The sequence below is a fragment of the Pocillopora verrucosa genome, chromosome 3 (assembly GCF_036669915.1).
Source record: "Pocillopora verrucosa isolate sample1 chromosome 3, ASM3666991v2, whole genome shotgun sequence".
In the NCBI taxonomy this organism is placed as follows: Eukaryota; Metazoa; Cnidaria; class Anthozoa; order Scleractinia; family Pocilloporidae; genus Pocillopora; species Pocillopora verrucosa.
In genome coordinates this window covers 24,314,565-24,332,565 of record NC_089314.1, presented here as the reverse complement: position 1 = coordinate 24,332,565, position 18,001 = coordinate 24,314,565, and the positions used below count along the sequence as shown (strand labels likewise).

The window sequence follows — 18,001 nt, the reverse complement described above, 5'->3', positions numbered from 1 at the left end:
CAAGTGGATAGAAGACGCTAGCGAAAAAAAAAATAAAATAAAAAAAAATAATGCGACGACTCCTATTGAATTTAACAACTGGTCAACATCAAATTAAATTCGCATCTTAAATAAATGAGTCACATTGCCTCGTACGATGCAAAAGTTGACAAACGGAGATAAGGAAAACCACAACGCATTATGGAAACAAGCTAAAGAAGCCTAAAATTTTGGTGAATGTAGGCGAGACGGCTAAGAGTTGCCAATCTTTTTAAATGTACTTGTATGACAGTAAAATAAATAAAAAAGTTTGATAAAATAAATGACTAATTTTTTTCAACTTTCATTATCAGTACCGATGAACTGACAGAATATTTGCAGAGATTAACTTTGTTATGCTGTTGTTTTCGGCAGATGGTTTTGATAAAGCTCTAATCTTTTCTTCCTGTCAAAATTTAGGAACGAAATATGATTTTTTTTCATTTTGATAGATCTGGACAAGTGTACATGTTTGACCATGTTAACGTATTAAGGAACCCTACGCCTGGCCTTGTGATGGAATAATATGGGAACGAAAAGTTAGCCGAGTCTAGAAGTTTCTTAAGACAAGCATGTCACCAATTCAGGATGCAAAGTAATAAATCTACGTTAATATAGCCCGCTGGATATGAGATCACAGATAGATAATAAATGAGTGAAAAAAGACCAATGCAGCGACGAGTTGGAAACTTGTCAACCTTTCCCATCGAGGATAAGTCGAATAATTGTTTCTTTTAATAGCAACATTATTGATTCCCTTCAATACTAATTTTTACTTAAGAGTTGTAAAGTTACAGCTTGCAAGCTGAATTAATAACCAGAACTGAGTTTATTTATCAGTTTGGAGAGGTGATAAAGGATAAACCCACAATTAAAAAATGAAATAATATATAATTTGACCGGTCAATGATGATTGATGAGATGACACCTTTATGTAAAATGTTATTAGAGAAAATGTTTTTTTTTTCGTTTTGGTGCAGGAGGTCAAAAATATAAAGACAGTATTAGAATAACTTTTTCTGTCACAAGGTGCAGAAAATCCAAAGCAAAATCATCGATCGCGGATCCAAGTTGAGCGATGATGAAGTCGATTGTAATCCTGATAATAAGCAAATCATTGTGGCATTCTTATTTTCGCATGGCGATCATGGAATTCACCTCTATCCAGGCGAAGGACCACCCAACAATCCGTTCAGGTGGAACACCTCGTTGGGCCCATACACTTGTATCTAAACTAAATAATTGAAGGAAAAAAAATTAAAAAAACAACAAAAAAAAAGCAATGTAACCCTTTAAATCACTTCGTCGCTGAATTTAGTTGGCTATTATCCCATTGCTGAAAGAAAAATTGACAGAAATCTGTTCCTCAGAATATTTTGGACTCAAACGTAGCCTTTTTTTTTAAAGAATTTTTGGTGCGATTCGAAACACTGTCCTTATAATGGTTAGAGTCAGTACCAATTTGGTGTTCGTTAACCTTAAAGATGTTTAAATCAAGGTTTCACTCTGATTCTCCAATACGATAAAAATGACCTGTTACAAAAATATGGTGACATACCTTCGTTAATACGCATCTGAGAACCAATTAAAGTTCCTACGATGTTTCTTCCTCTTTGAACCAAAGCTTTTCAACATACTCTCGACGAAGTCAGCATCTTTTTGCTTTGTGGACTATTGAAGTTAATGGTAAGGATAACATTTAAATCAGCTAAATTTAAATATTTCAACATAACATTTTAATCGACAAATGACCAACAAACAACTTGATTCTTGGCAATCAGTTGGAAAATAAGAAATTTGACACATTAAAGTAAAATCGCTTGCATACATCCGGTAAAGAAACATTCCACATTCAGCCACCATGAAAAGGTTATCAAACGTATGAAGCGGGTAAGTTTCTGAAGAAACTGTAGTGCTGCGTTCTTTACGGAGGCCAATTAACGTTATCAACTCAGTTGATAACACTAAATTACACTATCAAATGTATGAACATAGTTCTCCATTTTGAAATTAATACCTCGCCTTCTCGATTGAGTGATTCGCCTTTTTCAACAGGAATCTATTTTAAAAAATTAATCAACAAATCAATAAAATTAAAAAAGCTCAAAATCAAAATGAGGCCACTGTCTTTAACCCCGTTACCCCACAAACAAAATACCTATGTTAGCACATACTTGAAACTTGTATAAGAATCGGCTTGTTAGCAAGTCTTTTAGAGGAAGTAAACATGTTATTGGAGCTAACGCGGTAGTTATCGTTTAATGACAACAAATATACATGGCTAAGTTACAATTTATTTTTAATTACAGGTTTTAATTTTTTTTATTAATCAACGCTTGTAACTCATATTTTTTAACCTAAAAATCAACCTTTAGTAAAGTTTAGGGTAGATCGATAAATTGACTCTGAGTTCGTGCTGGTCAAGGAATAAATGAATAAATGAATAAAACAGCAAAAACTTACTTGAAAAGATGGAAGAGAGCCAAACGTCGGAGTTCTTAACGTGAAAGGTTCTTCTTCCTCAGACGACTTGTTTCCCTCTGTGTAAACAGTAGATCCAGCAAACGGTTTCATATTTTTTTACCTAGAATTCTATAGAGTACCTCCACCTGGTTTACATACGCCCCTCGGTTCAAATGAAGGACAGTCGTCGTTGTCCTTCTTTCGATATAGCAGCTCTGCCTGGGTATTTTTTGCTGAATGATTTTAAAGTCTACTGCTTCACTTGCCGATCGCGAAATCCAAAGAACAAATAAACGCCAATTATCGAGGCTTGTTTATACATCAAATAACCACTGAGTCATTGTGAGCAAACAACTTAAGCACAAACTTCAGTTGCGCATTATTGTCCAGTATAGCCCATTAGACCATTTGACCATGATGAATTACAATGCCGGAATTATTATAAAAAAAAAACCATCACGAAAATATCAAATTGGAATCAAAGCACAAGATTCGCACTTATTGTCAGCGTACCTGTTGATCCTGACGTTTCCAGAACCAAAGGATCCTGTTGTGAGTATAGGAAAGTAGGCTTGGCCAGGGAAATAGTGAGCTATCGAATCACCAAAGACAAACAAAAAAAAAGAACAGTTAGTAAATAGGAAACTTCCTTTGAAAGCGGCTGAAGGAAATTATAAGACTTTGCTACCACAAGGGCCACAAAATCATCAGTTAAATTACTTTCTAAAGTTACACTTGCTAAATAAAGTCTATCTTAACATCTTCATTCTTCTACCAACGTAACGCGTTGCCCTGTGACTTACAGAGTTGTTGCATCGCTGACTTTGAGAGTAGCCAGCCTGACTACTGTTGGGTGAGAATGATGTTCTATCTGCAAAAGAAGAATATATAACAAGCATGTAACGCTATCGTATTCTAGTTTGGGTTGTGAAAGATCAGAGATCCCAAAATAGCGCAGCCTTTGATTCGGCTGAAAATTTGCAACTACCATCTCGGCGCCAAGAAATTTAGCCACGCTCCTGTTTGATTATCCCTTTCACTCGTCTGTCTGTCTCTCCGTCTATCTGTCTTCTTAATACTTTTTTTACTCACTCACCTGGACTAACTGTACCGTCCCCATAAAATACTTCTTTTTCTTGCTTGTCTGATAGGTGTGTCTTGTGCGAATGATCCTCAGTCTCAGAATGTCTCCTTTTGATAGACTGACGTCTGTCAATTTCAACTAAATCAGCACTTAATTCTTGTGTAAATGGTTGAGATACACTCCAAGTGTTTTGGGAGAACAAGATATCAAATTCAACATTAGAGTTTACCCGGTTGGGCTGTTTGCCAGTTGATGACTTGCTGACGGAGTTTCCCCGCGAAGACGAAATGGTAGATTCCTTAGAGTTTGTGTTACCTAGAATATTCGGTTTGCTTCCAAAAATTAGAGTTGATTCTTTTTCTGCTTCTTGACATGAAAAATAACATGCCGTGTTAACATCAGTCCTCCTCGAGCTAAAAGACTGAGAACTACATTTTCGTCTGCCAGACAAAATTTTATACAGCGTTGTCTCAGAGTCTTCTTGAGACACTTCCTGAGGTTTAATCTTAGTGTAACACTCTGGAGTTGGAGAAAGAACACCTGATAAGCCGGGCGGTGTGGTGACTTCATCAAAGGAAACACTATTTTCAAACAACTTTTCCAACTGCGACTCCGATAACGAGCAGTCTCGTTGACATCGCACAGGTGTTACATGGGGAAGTTGTGGTGCTGGGTCGAGCTCATGGCTATTTTGGCTTGAGGGCACAAAAGATACATCCTCGTCCTCCCCGCCGGCAGCAGATCCCCCATGCAAAATGGAGTACGATTCTTCGCTGCTTTCTCTCGGCTGTGAACCCTCACTCCAAGACAAAAACAACTCTTCAGGTATCAGCCCCTCCAAAGGTTGAATGGTGACGACATGTGCATGTGTTTGAGAAGACGGTACATAACTTGAGCTACTACTCACCAACGGTACGCCATCTTCTTCCTGTAGGCAACATCTTGTTTTCTCGCTTGTTTTAGCTTTCTCTCCGTTTTCTACAATACTTGATTGTTCTACTACAGACTTTACCTGCTCGTTAATTCCCACTTTATCACTATTATTTGAAATCTCATTTTCACGGATCACCGAAATAGGAACACATCCACTCATTTCACCCGAAGTCTCATTTCCAACAAATTTAACTCTTTTTCGCCCTTCCTGTTTTGACTGAGAGGCGAAAATGTCTCTAGTTTCGAGTTTGGTCACATTGTCCTCTACAGCTACGAGGGAGATTGACGGTCTCGTGAATGATGATTCTCTTCCAAGGGACGAGGGTTCGCTATCTGTATCGTAGGATTGAGGTGGGTAGTAACTTGCCTTCCATTCTAAATAAATAAAACAATCAAATTCTTACATACTCTTTTAATCTTTGACTGTAAATATATTTCTACAAATTCGTTTCTTTTAATCTTCATGGAAACTATTTTAGGGCGCTCTAATTACATACTACTTTGGTTAATATTCTTCAGTAAACCGGCTCATAACCAGTGATGGATAAGTCGATGAAAACTCTTGAATTGCATCATCCAATTATCCATTTTTTACTAACAACGGATAGCCTGTTACTTATCGTGAGACAAACTATCAAACGTTCATTTATCTGTATAACAACGATAGACAAAAACAACATCTTCTATAACAAAACTTATTCACATGCTACATTGTACAATAATCCATAAGCAGTAACAATGCATTTAATCATTTACCTGGAATCTCTGCTAGTTTCTTTTCCATTTCATCTGGGACAAAGACCTTTTCATGACTCCTAAGCAGAGTTTTGTTGATTTCATTGAAGTTGAGGTTAGAGCCATCTTCATGTGATTCTTGACAAGACTGTGCATTGTCTAGGAGACTTCTAAGCTGTGCAATCCACCACAGCTCCCTCAGTCGCTGCTGTAACGAAGGATATGTTGAAGCATCTGTAATATCTCCCCCAAACTGCGTGTTACCTTCTCCTCCAGCAAACTTAAAGTGGTAAATGTTGATCAAAAATTCAGCATCACCCTGAATGGAAAGCCCAAGTGAAAACCTTCAAATCAATAAACTAAATACCACTTTACTCGTGCTTCCGTCAATTTCTATCCATTCCAAAATCACTGCCAGTCTACACTGGCAAGTGGTTAGCTTATAGAATTACCCAGGCTTGTATACCTTCCTACAGACTTGAAAACAGAAAAAAAATGAGCAAAACCAATTGAGAAAGTTTTGTATAGAGGAGGGCAATCATCAACCTTTTTACGACGGTCAACTCTAGTCTCTGAAAGGGTTACCTGGAAGAGCCACTGAATTGGCTTGACTACTTATATCTTGCAACAGCTCTTAAACAACACACCACTGAAGCATTACTTTTACTGGTATACAGTTTCAGTTGGATCAGATGCCAGCCCACAATCATAACTACTAAGTAATTGGTTAAGAAGGAATCAGCCCATGCCATCTAACTTTTCCCACAAAAAATAGGGAGACATGGAGTGAAACACAATGACTACCTCAAGGAGAATCAAAAGCAGAAATTTGAGATAAAGCTGGCAAAATACTGCGCTTTGGAGGTTATCTTGTTGTTATGTGACTGTAAAAAAATTACAATAAATGTAACAGTTGTATTATGTGGATTTGCTCAGGAGCTTTATATCATAATGGTCATCCCATGACACTGTGAAGTGGAACATGATAAGCCTGATTAAACTGCCCCAAGGGAATATTCCCTTGACTGCCCCAAAAGGCCACTTTGAAAAACAATTAGGGTTATGAATGTTAACTCAAAGATTAAGACACTCATTTGGTCAGGAGCACATAAAACAAATAGTGACATACATTTTGCAAAACATAGGTGAGATAAAGGACCTGATCTTTCAAAGGGTGGATAATGCTATCCAGTGGATAAATTGCTACCCAGCAATTAAGTGTCAGCAAAATCTACTATGCTATCCACCAGATAAAGATTTGTCCAGTGAATATAGTTTTCCACGTACCCTTTTAACAACTTGGGCCAGGTTTATAAGGAAAAATTGTAATTATGATTATATTGACCTGATCAAAATTTACCTACTAGTAGCCAAAACATTATATACACAAATATACTAAAAGTTTAGAACATTTCTGAATTCTACACGTCAATGTTACACTTAATTAGCACCTCATTTCCATAGGGCATGATGAACTGATAGCAATGGAGGGTAACAGTATTCCTAGCTTCCCTGTGAAATTGATTTGTTATGACTAAAACACTCTACAAAGATTTTGAAAAGCCCCATCTTACCCAGTCTTTTTCTGCCATAACTTGCACAGAGTATTTCTTGATAAATATAAGTCCACCTTGGATGTCAGGTAGAGAAAGGCTAGAGTTGTCTCTATATCAGAAAAAACAAAATGTAAATAGGATATGTTTTGAGCTAAGAACCAAGAATGGAAGCTTAAGTTTAAGAAAAGTAGGGCAACTAAAAACCTGATCTTTAAATGCACTTTCCTTTTAATCTCTATCAATGTAACCAGCGTCTTAAACTAAATTTGGGAAAAGTATCACATACATGTAGCAATAGATAACAAAAATGACTCTAATTCAAAAACCGTATGCATATCATCAATTCAGGCATTAATAACATTAATAAGTAGACATAAGTAAATATCTACAGAAGATATCACAGCATAGTTTTTGGAACAGATGTGTACAAGAGGTAGGCATAATAAGAAAAATGGAGAAGATAATAAAATAAGACTGCAAAAACATTTAATCAGGGGTTGCCTTCTAGCAGAATGCACTTGCCATGAGATCATTGACTATGTTTACTTGTTCTCCTTGATATAGTTCTCACATCTCTTTCTCTATCCCTTGCAGGATGAAATCTTTCCCTTGAGAAAATGTTTGAACTGAGAAGGGCACCAATTTCATGGAAGTATTCATCCCTTCCCCATCTATATAAGATCTACATTTTGAAACAAACATCACTTTAAACCTCTTGTGCTCACCTTTTAAATTGCTCAATAGCTGGTGTTGAGAACAAAGCTTTTACAAAAAGTTTCTTGTCACTAATTAATGCCACATTTTTGGAGGTTTCTTCAAGCTAAAAATCATAAATCACACACAGTTAGTTTAATTATTTGTCCTCAAGGTAATATGCCGAGTTTTCCATAAGGCAGTTCCAACAGGAACACCTCTTTAAATAGCAGTTGAGACATGTCAATTTTATTTTCAACCATAACTAATACTTCTTTTAGTTAGGAAAATGAGAGGTTGTAGGCTTGTTCTGCTCCTCTCCCCCCACTCCCTTCCCAAAACACCCCTGCCAATCTTATATTTCTGAAGCCCTTGCAACCGTTCATTCATAGAACATTTTAAGAAGGTAAGTGCTGATAATTTTATTTTTCTTTCAAAGAGATTATTGAAAACAGCAACAACCTTAAAAAGAAACAAAGAACACAGGTACACATGAAATATTGACCATTTTGCAACCAATAGCTCAGTAAGTCTGCTTTACATTTCCTATCATCTTAGTTCTGATAATTAAGTGTCGCAATATTTTACATTTACTAATTAATATTTGTTCGCTATTCTCCTTACCTCTATCTTAAGTCATATATCTTTAACGTGTAAGGAGAAATTATCGATCGACTACCATCAACATTGCAAAATTCTCGTATGGAAACAAAACGCTGTGATGAGCTAAAAATTTCTACCAAGAATAACACATCTAATAATATTCGTCTAGACTATTTCTAAAGGCATTGGAAAATCTTTGTACAATTACCTTGGTCAAATTTTTGAATAACGCGGTTTGGCGCCATATTTACATTTGCAGTTTCAACCCATATAATCAGCACAGATACTTAAATCAAAAAATGTTAGGGAAATTATTGTATTAAGTACCTTGATGACTTGCGCCCTGGCAATTTTGGGTAAACTCTTAGAATCTGGGCTCCTCAAAGCTTGCTCGATCCACGGCTTGGCTATCCAAGAGGCCATTTTCCAATGTCTGGCGTTACGTTGGTTGTGAGTACGAGGGGGGAGGGGAGGGGAGGGACAGTGTAACGACAGGTTTTTTATTTATTTATTTATTTTTGCATCTTCACTTTTCACTAACAGCGCATGAGCAGCTCGATTACCCTACGTTTTCGTGTCATGACATACCTAAATCAAATAACGGTAAGGATTTTCCAGATGACAAATAAGTCTCATTTCTGACGGGGAAAAAGGCTTTATAAACGCCCTCAGCCCAATGGCGGGAAGGAAATGTGCTCAAACGTGAAAATAAATGATTTTGTCGCACAGGGTTTTATCTTCTGCATGGTAAAGGATCAGAATATGTATTTAAGTAAATCACTGCTTGCTTTCGCCAAATAACTTATTAAATAAATTAAACATTATTCATTTTCATTCAATTTTATTTAATTACCAAGTTGGTTTCCCAGGTGAAACTGAACACAAGCCCTCCTTGGAACGTCATGATACTGAAAGAAACAATTTTTTAAATAAAAATATAATCCCACGATATATAATTCCCAAAGAATTCAAACTAATAACCACTTCAATTTTCCTCTATTTACCTTCTTTTCTCAGGTATCGCTTGAACACTTAACCTGATGACTCGGGCCAAATATTTTGCTGACCGGCCCTCCCTCAGTCATTATGTACAAAATCATTTTTTTTTTCATGAGATACACTCGGCCCCAAAAAAAAGGTTCGTAGAAATTTCTATGAGGCCTCCCACTGGGTCAATAAGAAGGGTCTGTCCTACGGCCTCGGGCAATATTTTCAAGACCTCGCTCACAGTTTTTCACCATACGGACCTCCCAGCCGGTAAATAACATATATGTATGTGCTAATTAAATTAACGGTGAATGGTATGAATAGACTGTTTATCATACTTATGTACCTAAGGAGATGGAATCGGGAAAAAAAAGTACATGCCAAAGTAGACTGATCAATCTGTGGCCACTATATCGAGCCATTAGTAAGAAATACAGCTAGCAAATCCGCTGAGCTGTTGGCTTTAAAAGTAGCCCGTGATGACCAATACGATAAGTAATAAAAACTAGCGGCAAATATCAAATTATATGGCAATAAGACTTTTCTACATCCAGAGATGAAGTTCAGTAACGCTTGTGCATGAAGGTAAGAATCCCTCTGTTGTCACTAAATAATGGCTAGAGGAAGTGTTTCTTCCACCTTGGCTGTTTTCAGTCAAGTTTAAATCGTAATACGTGATATGCGGCAAAATTAATTAATTAAACTAAAAGCAAATATTTAATTGCATGGTCAACAACTCTAAATTGTTTCTAATTAGTTATCAACAAATTTTGAAAAACCATCGATCTATCTTGCAATTAAATTTTGCCTTTACCAGCGGAAAGAAAACTTATTAGTAGATAACAAGAAATGGGCAAAAGGCTTCGCTCTGACGAAGGGCTAATGCTGGAAACGGCAGCTTAAAAAATCTCTACGGTGCATGGCCAATTTACCCTATCAACTCAGTTGATAAAACCAGCTATCTTGTTATACTCCTCCACCGACGCAGCCCCACAATTTCTTTAGGAACTCTCTCCGTTTATTAATAAACGGATATGTTTGTTTAAATGGACCTAATAAATTTTTTTTCAATTGGTTGTGAATAAAACTAGGTATACTAATTCAAATGACACTGAGAAGCGCAGCATTGTGAACTCCTGCTCAGCAAGAATGGATCGACAACATCTTCTGCAGATATCAGCGCTCTCTTATCTCCTTTTCTTTCAGGCTGTGATTGGTACAGGCGAACTAAACGAAGTTGTAAGTCACTCAGCAGACATGTAGGGTTCTTCATTTTTCATAGTAACATTCCTGAGTTAATAATATAAGACGTGATTTTGGGTAATCGAGTGGTGATGAGGGTCGGATGTAGATGTATATAATTTCAACGATGTATGCAATTTCTCAAATACTAGTTCACTTGCGACGACTCGAACGTCCGTTAACATTCCGAGTCAAAAAAAATTAGCTCCATATATATACATCGCGTGCATTTAAAAAATTGCCAATTCACTTGTCTCCTAGAAAGTGATATTTAATCATAAGTCACCGAGGTAGCACCTCTAGGATTTCCTCATCGAGTGGCATAAAATAACATAGTTCTATTAATCAACATAAAATAGCTATTCAAGTTTCATTTTCAATAGGAATCAAGGAAGAAATTCTGTTCAACTCAAGGCCCACCAGGCCCAGCAGGTCGGGATGGATTACCAGGACGAGATGGAGCACTAGGACGGGATGGACTACCGGGACGGGATGGTGCACCTGGACCCAAGGGGGAAGTGGGACCACCAGGACCAGCTGGAATCAAAGGAGAGCCTGGGACCCAAAGGAGATGGAAACAGTGTTTTTGGAACCACATCAATTCTGAGACTGATAATGGACGAGTTCTGGTATGTATATACCGAGAAGGTAAATAATCGGTGCTCACTTAAACTGAAGAGAAAAGGGAATAGTGGTCGCCCTTGTCGAGATTGAGTAGGAAGAGACGAAAAGCAATGTTACCTGCTACATCTAGACGCCTAATAAATTTATTATTATTATTATTCTTATTCTTTTTTAAAGGAATGTCCATTCACCAAGGCTACCCCAAACACATACCTCCGTGTAGTTTACATGGGTAATATTCGCGTCGCCGGTTGCAAGCACTGTTGCATGAGGTGGTTTTTCACCTTTAACGACATCGAATGCAGGGCACCCGCCGCCATTGATGCTGTTGTGTACCAGAATCTCGATCTGAACATCCATCGCTCCGCCAACATAGAAGGCTACTGCACAGGAATCGCCAAAGGCCTAGTGCGTGTTGGCTTGCACGTCGGTCAGTGCCATGGTTATGGTATTTTCAACGCCTACACCGGCTGGAACTCAGTGAGCAGGATCATTATTGAGGAGATTGAGCCCCCTGTTGCTTAAATAGGTAGCAGTGCTCTTTCCACCCAAGTGTACAGTTCTTGATTTATGATAAGGGCAGTCAAATGTTGAATTGTTAACGGGGCATAGTTAGGCTCACTGAATTAAGGGTGTCTTGACTGTATTGGGTGGGACTCATCACAAAATATGGAAATAAACCTGCGGAGAAACTTACTTTTGGTCAATTTGTTCTTTTTATCATTTTTATTAAAACATAGCTGTACATTGGGAAACATTTTCTCTTTGAGCAGGTGTAGACATTATTGCTCATTTTCCCACTTTGCATGACAATCCACGGTGTTATACGTATCTGGCGTCCTCATGTAGGCGTAACTTGATTGAATAAATGTGACATAATCGATTTGGGAGGAAATGTGTTCTTCCGTTCATAGAATAACATTTCTTCTGATAAAGCCGTGACCGAATGATTTATCAAACAGAATGCTGGACATAAAACGAGCCGAAAGCTTTCTATGTGACTCCGCTATCACATGTCCACTCAAGTTTACTATTGAACGCATTACAGATGTGGGTTACTACGCTGGAATCAGTAAAGAGCTGGTGTGTGTTGGTTTGCACGTCGGTCGGTGCCATAGCTTTGGTATATCTCGATCTATATCTGACAAAAAACATTGAGCAGTTGCCAGCAGAAAAAAATTTTTTAAGCGGATATGCTTCTTTTAACTGAAAGTACTAGTAAAAAATGTTTGCGAACATAATAGCATTATAGATGAAATAAAGTTAACTTATTCAAAAGAAATAAGTTCATTTTTAATCTCTCTTTGGAAGGATGAATCGATAAAATCTTCTGTATTAATGTGTCTCCATTGCGCTGACCTCCCATTTCCGCATCGGTGGAAAGATTTAAGTCAGACAGTATAAGTTGCTGATACTTCGCACAAATCAGCAATTCAGCAACCGAGTCTGGCTGGCATATGATCGGGCCTTTCGCGAGCATACGGCGGCGACCAATCTGACCGTGCAGCTCTTCAATATTAATTTCCAGGCTGCGGGTGCCTCTACTCGTGGGCGTGGCGAATTTGCTAAGGAATCGGCTGGGCCTGCTGGAGCTAGCAATTCACAAATTTTCCGCAAGTCGTGGAAAAGGTCGTCGCTCTGCCCCTTATTCCCAATGTCGTTTTTCGCATTACCGTTCGAACTCTTCAGGGTCCCATCGTGGGACACCAAAGCGGAGATCCCAGTCCCCAGCGTCTCCACGTTCTAGCGGCAAGTCTAGACGCACCTGAGTTGGTTCTTTCATATTTTGCTATCCTTTGTTTTTGGGCTTCTGCGCTTCTTAGTTTTTGTTCAGCTATAGTTCCCTGTTGTTACATGTTAGGAGTAGGGTCGGCCGTGATTCCTTTGCCCATTGAAAAATGTTTCATTGTGTTATTTCTGGTTGTGTTTTTTCGTTTGTTTCCTACCTATGTTAAGGGGGAACGGTTCTGGTCCTTCCTCTTTTACCATCATAGGGTGGTTGAGGAGCTCTGATATGTGTCTGCTTGGAGGGGACAAGTTATGGCTTTTCTGATCCCTAAGCATGCTCTCGTTTCTTTCCTCCCTTTTGTCCTGCTCCCTCCAGTTTCTGCAGTCAGTCCATTGAAGGTGGAGTAGTCCTCCTGGGAGTTGAGGCATCATCCAAATCCTCAGGATGAGCTTCGCTTTGGTTTTAAACCAGGTTTTTCTCATGTACAATCTCTCAAACCTGCCTGCCTGTCAGTAAGTGATGAGTACTTGGCGACTGAAGTGTCCTTGGGGAGGGTTTCTGGCCCCTTTACCTCCCCTCCTTTTCCTCTTCTTCACGTTAGCAGTTTTGGGGTTATTGCTAAAAAGGGTTAACCGGGAAAGTGGCGTCTCATTGTGGATCTCTTATCCCTCGAAGGGGCCAGCGTGAATGACGGTATTAACCCTGATGCAGTTACATTACATTTCATAACAGTACATCAAATTATTCGACGTCGAAGCTGCCTATCGGAACATTGCAATTCACCCTTCAGACTCTAGGAATACTCACCAATGCTTCTGTCTATGATATAAGGGACTGTATTGCTCGGCCACAAGCCATGTGGGTAACTTATGGCATTGCGGGAATTTGGATCTTTAATTATAAACTTTAGGGTCTCTGTATCTGAGATGATATCTGCAAGCAGTATATCTGGACCTGTGTATGCTAAAACTAAACAGCTTGAAGAAATGATAAATTTTGTATATTGTCACAAAAAGCAAATGTTTCAAAGGTAGCGTTAGAGCGCGCATTGTGTTGCACCATGGGAGAATTAGGCTCAAGATAGCCCCTGTTTCCCTTTCTTTTAAATTTCTGATCCTTTTTGTCAGATGAATTCGTGTAACTTTCGCTTGGTGCGCTTTTCCTTTGCTTGGTAAATGGTCGAGGGTGGGAAGGGGGGATGTACGAAGTGGACTGTAAAGTAAGCCAAAAGCAAACGTAACTTCTACTGTGGTTGAAAACTAAAAAAAAACAAAGAAAGAAGGAGACAAAGATTGTTTAGGAGCCAAGGTGGGGGGGGGGGGGAGGGTTAGGGTGAGGGTTAGGGTCCAGATAGAAATGTTTCAATTCGGTACCGAAGTTGAAAATAAAGATGTGAGATGTAGGTCGAGCATGTATGATAAGAGGATCATTAGATACTTAAATATAGTGCATGTTTGGTAATTTACGTATCAGACCCTTCAGCCAACGGTCAACTTGTGTTCAAAAGCTAGGGTTAATTTTGATGAATTGATATTTCCCTATTGCATAAATTACGAAATATCACTGCGGGCTACTGAAGTTATTAAGAGTGTATTCCACTCTTGTTTATGACAAAATTGGAAATCCTTAGGATAGTATTAGCATCATTTAGTAAGCTGGATGTGAATACGATGAAAGACCTGAATAAAAAAATATTCTAAAGCTGTCGAATGTTTCAAGTTATCAGTTCTAATATACGAGAAAAAATTGAAATTTTTTAGAAAAGAATCATTAAAATGGCATCAGAACGATTATTAAAAAGTTGTTTTTTGGTCATGTAAGGATGTCAAGAAAGTTCGACTTTCAATGAAGCTCTCTTTATTTCAGTTCATTCTTCACACTTGGCAAAAATTTTTGCTCATTAGAATCTTGAGATACTGCAAAGCAAACATAAAATAACAAATGTCTTGCAAATAAAAAAATGACACCTGTTAAACAATAGCTGTCAAACAATAGCTGTCAAACAATGGCTGGTGAAAGAAATCGCTCTAGAGGGTCCTTTGGAAAAAAGAATTACTTTACAGCGAAGCAGTTGATTTTAAGATCTCTGGTCTGGTTGTTTTAAGGAGATGCCTGAGGCTATCAAGATCTTTCACTTATAAAGGCATATTTTCAAATTTCTTTGAAGTTGTCAGAATCATTCATTTTAAAAGACCGGTGATCCTTCTCACTTTCTGTCGATTTTTTTTGTCCGAAAATTTGCAATAGAGTTTGATATTGACTCAGGCAAAAGGAAAAGAAAACCGTTTGTCGTTAACCATTATCATCCTTGAGACTGCAGGGGCGATGTATTTTTAGAAACGAGAGTGAGCGAATGATTAATTTGTTAAAGAAGGAAAACGTGGACGAGAACCCTGCTGTTAAGTGCTGGTTTAAATTACTCTTATAACTGGCGAAATGTTCTCCTGGTGAAAAGATAAATAAATAAAAAAATAAAAGCCATACAAGATACGAAGTAAATTTTTTTGATATTGCGTAACATTTTTCGGCTTTCCAAAGCAGGCTTGTTTGTACCGAATGAAGACATATTTGTACCGAATGAAGGCTTGTTTGTACCGAATGAAGGTTTGTTTGGCCAGCTGAAATGTAATATCCAAGGAAAACAAAAATTTGCCCCCGCTTCCAATACGTTTGTTCTCAGCGGAGTCGATGGTAGCGACTAAATAACGACTAGGGAGCATTTGTTTCAACCTCATCGACATCAGAATTTTTCAGACTATTTTTCCACTCAATTTACAATAACCTTTTCATGGCACTTTACCTGTGGGGTTCAATTCTGCACCTGTTAAGTATAAAAAACTTCTATTGAAATTTCGAGATATAAACGTCAGACATCCCAAAAGCGAAAAACTTATCGTACTTTACTGAACGTGTTTCAGTCTTTGCACGTTTATGATGTATTGTCTGGTTGTCTTCTTGAAGATTATCTCCAGAAATTTAGCAAGCGTGCGCGATAGACCATTTGTCAGGTGTTCTGTAGATAAAGGGCTTACAATGCAAATAAACCGCCATCAATAATTTATTCAGTGTGAACTTGTGGGTTTCACACTGTGTGAAACGCTCATTCAATACTCGCTTACTCGAGAAACGTGTTGCTTCGTCGCAGTTGAACGTGAAAGAAACGTAAAACTGACGGCAAGAAATGGACGAACCGCTACACGAGGATTTTCTGAAGAAGGAAGAAGAGAAGGAAAGATGGTTTGAATATTGGGTTATTCTGAAAAATTGTGTTTTGTATTTTTACGATGATCGTACCGACCTGTGGCAAGAATACTGTGATAAAATTGAAATCACAGCGAACGCACGATGTTCTGTCGTGAGGCGAAAGACGTACAGCTATAGATTCAAGTTAGTTACCGATGAAGGGATATGGCTTTTGAAATGCCATACCAACTTGCAGAGACATCGCTGGATGCATGCGATCGAGCTAGCGATAAAGGAAATTTCTTCCGGCTCTGAATCAGCTCGACTTGCGACAGCGGAAGAATCATCGCGTGTGTGCTACTACGAAACAGATTTATTTGGAAGGAGTCTCCGACGTGAAATGCGACAACGTGAAGCGGCGCGCGAAAGTAACAACAACGCAAATAACACGCTAGAACTCAGTAGGAAATGCGATTTGAAGAAGGAAGGAGAGCGAGGCGAAAACAGAAATTCAAGAAAGAGCTCTAGGTTCAAGAGAAGCGTTAGAAAGGCTTTATCGCTGCAGCAAGGTCTTGGTAGTCCAGAAGAAAACCTAGCTTTCTCGGACGATGAAGTCAGCGTTGATGGTTTTGCAAAGTTTCTAAACAATCATTCACAACCCGTAACAGGAGTGAAGTTAATTCGCGTGGTCAGTGCAAAGTGATCTGTGCCATCATGACGGAACTAGTTGTTACAGTTCAAAATCCGTGGCGCTAAATTTTTGCGAAAAGAAACTAGGTTACAAATGGTTTGCCTGCTGTAAACTCAGAGAAATTTTAATTTTCTAGTCTAGTCCAGTAATTTCTAATGTGGTTTATTATTTTCTTACATCTTCCGCTGTCAAATATAGTTTGCCTGTGGCTTCTCGTATTGATTACGAAAAATTGAATTTAAACTGGGGGCATCAAATTTGTCTTTACATGTAACAAGGTGTTTTCCTACAATGGCGATTATTAATTGTAAAACTAAAGCAAGGCAAAAAATTTTTGTCACTCATCAGTTTTCCTTCTAATAAATTTCCAAAACGAAGCAAAGAATCATCTTGTTTCTCACTGCATTTGTAGGCGTGTTTTGACTAAAAGATGATTACTTATACGAAAGCGATTTCTCGCACAGGAAGTTAATTTGAAATTTTATAAATTTCACGCGAAAAACAAAGGAGGCAGACAAGAATACTTTCTTTTAGAAAATTTAGTCACGAGATAGAGAAAATACCAAAACATTTCAGGACCCGCAGATGGTATCTGGCTAAAACTTGTCTTTATTATAAAAGCAATACTTTCTCTTAATAGAGGCCGCACTTAGTTTTAAATTAGTGATATAACACATTATGAGGGACCAGGCCAGATATTTAGTTAATTCTGTCTCATATAATTGAGGAGTTTTCAATTTTTGAAATCTCTTTAATGAACGCATTCTTTGTTGACAGAAAATTGCCAGAGTACTAGGGACAGAAGTACGCTGTCCGGAAAAACAAACATTTTATTTTATAAATTAGAGACCAAATAAGTGAGGTGAAATTCGACTGAAAAAAGTGGATGTTACGTTAATATACTTTAATTTAAAAAAAGGTTTTCTGGAAGTTATATGAGATTCAAACAGAAAGAATTAAAAAAATTATCCATTAATTTATTAAATAAGTGAAAGTAATAAAAAAAGGGCAGAAAACAACCAGTTGAATACTCCTCTAAGGTTTTTTACTCAAGATGAATCAGAATTCCTAATTTTATTGTCTAACTGATTAAAAAAGTGTATTGCTTCTTGTTTGTGGTTATCAATATTAAATGCTGGTGTGTTTTCATAGATTAAGGGGAGCAGCGTGGCAGAATTTCGTCATCCATTCAGAATTTATCTTCAAATTACAGACCATTTTTCATATCCTAATTAAGGGTAAAAACGCACTGGTGCAATTTTTGAATGTTAGTAAAGCAACGCATTCAAGGTGTTATCTGATGGCTTTTTTCTCCTTACACTGAAACTGAGTCTTATGAGCTGGAACTACAATCAGGGTTTTGGAATTTTTCATTTGGTTTTTAGACAAGACTTTTGCAGTTCTTTTCTGTCGCCATACAAATGATGCCGACGAGTCAGTAAAGTTAAAAGGTCTTACAG

General features: G+C 37.9%; 3 protein-coding genes across 3 annotated transcripts; 2 read left to right on the top strand and 1 right to left on the bottom strand.

Moving 5' to 3' along the window:
* Nucleotides 1–800: 800 nt before the first annotated feature.
* LOC131773499 (uncharacterized) lies at nt 801–8,508 on the bottom strand. Its single transcript, XM_059089465.2, has 11 exons — nt 8,413–8,508; nt 7,515–7,609; nt 6,808–6,898; nt 5,255–5,552; nt 3,578–4,873; nt 3,285–3,352; nt 2,995–3,073; nt 2,482–2,558; nt 2,036–2,077; nt 1,577–1,689; nt 801–1,252 (listed from the first exon to the last, which is right to left on the bottom strand). The coding sequence occupies exons 1-10, from the start codon at nt 8,506–8,508 to the stop codon at nt 1,582–1,584; spliced, it is 2,250 nt and encodes a 749-aa protein (XP_058945448.2). The 3' UTR covers nt 801–1,252; nt 1,577–1,581.
* A 1,689-nt stretch (nt 8,509–10,197) lies between these two features.
* Nucleotides 10,198–11,634, top strand: LOC131773756 (collagen triple helix repeat-containing protein 1-like). Its single transcript, XM_059089703.2, has 3 exons — nt 10,198–10,311; nt 10,698–10,943; nt 11,116–11,634. Exons 1-3 carry the CDS (start codon nt 10,222–10,224, stop codon nt 11,461–11,463), a joined length of 684 nt encoding a protein of 227 aa, XP_058945686.2. The 5' UTR covers nt 10,198–10,221; the 3' UTR covers nt 11,464–11,634.
* Nucleotides 11,635–15,762: 4,128 nt separating this feature from the next.
* LOC131773841 (uncharacterized) lies at nt 15,763–17,623 on the top strand. Its single transcript, XM_059089802.2, has one exon. The coding sequence runs from the start codon at nt 15,849–15,851 to the stop codon at nt 16,551–16,553; it is 705 nt and encodes a 234-aa protein (XP_058945785.2). The 5' UTR covers nt 15,763–15,848; the 3' UTR covers nt 16,554–17,623.
* The last annotated feature ends 378 nt before the right edge of the window (nt 17,624–18,001 follow it).

Excerpts from the sequence above, each read along its gene's own strand:
- LOC131773756 (XM_059089703.2), top strand. The coding sequence starts at position 10,222 with ATGGATCGACAACATCTTCTGCAGATATCAGCGCTCTCTTATCTCCTT. Across the intron at positions 10,312-10,697 it reads CAGGCGAACTAAACGAAGTT|GAATCAAGGAAGAAATTCTG; the intron begins GTAAGTCACTCA and ends CATTTTCAATAG. Across the intron at positions 10,944-11,115 it reads CTGATAATGGACGAGTTCTG|GAATGTCCATTCACCAAGGC; the intron begins GTATGTATATAC and ends TCTTTTTTAAAG.
- LOC131773841 (XM_059089802.2), top strand. The coding sequence starts at position 15,849 with ATGGACGAACCGCTACACGAGGATTTTCTGAAGAAGGAAGAAGAGAAG.
- LOC131773499 (XM_059089465.2), bottom strand. The coding sequence starts at position 8,508 with ATGGCCTCTTGGATAGCCAAGCCGTGGATCGAGCAAGCTTTGAGGAGC. Across the intron at positions 7,610-8,412 it reads CCAGGGCGCAAGTCATCAAG|CTTGAAGAAACCTCCAAAAA; the intron begins GTACTTAATACA and ends TATGATTTTTAG. Across the intron at positions 4,874-5,254 it reads GAAACTAGCAGAGATTCCAG|AATGGAAGGCAAGTTACTAC; the intron begins GTAAATGATTAA and ends TTATTTATTTAG.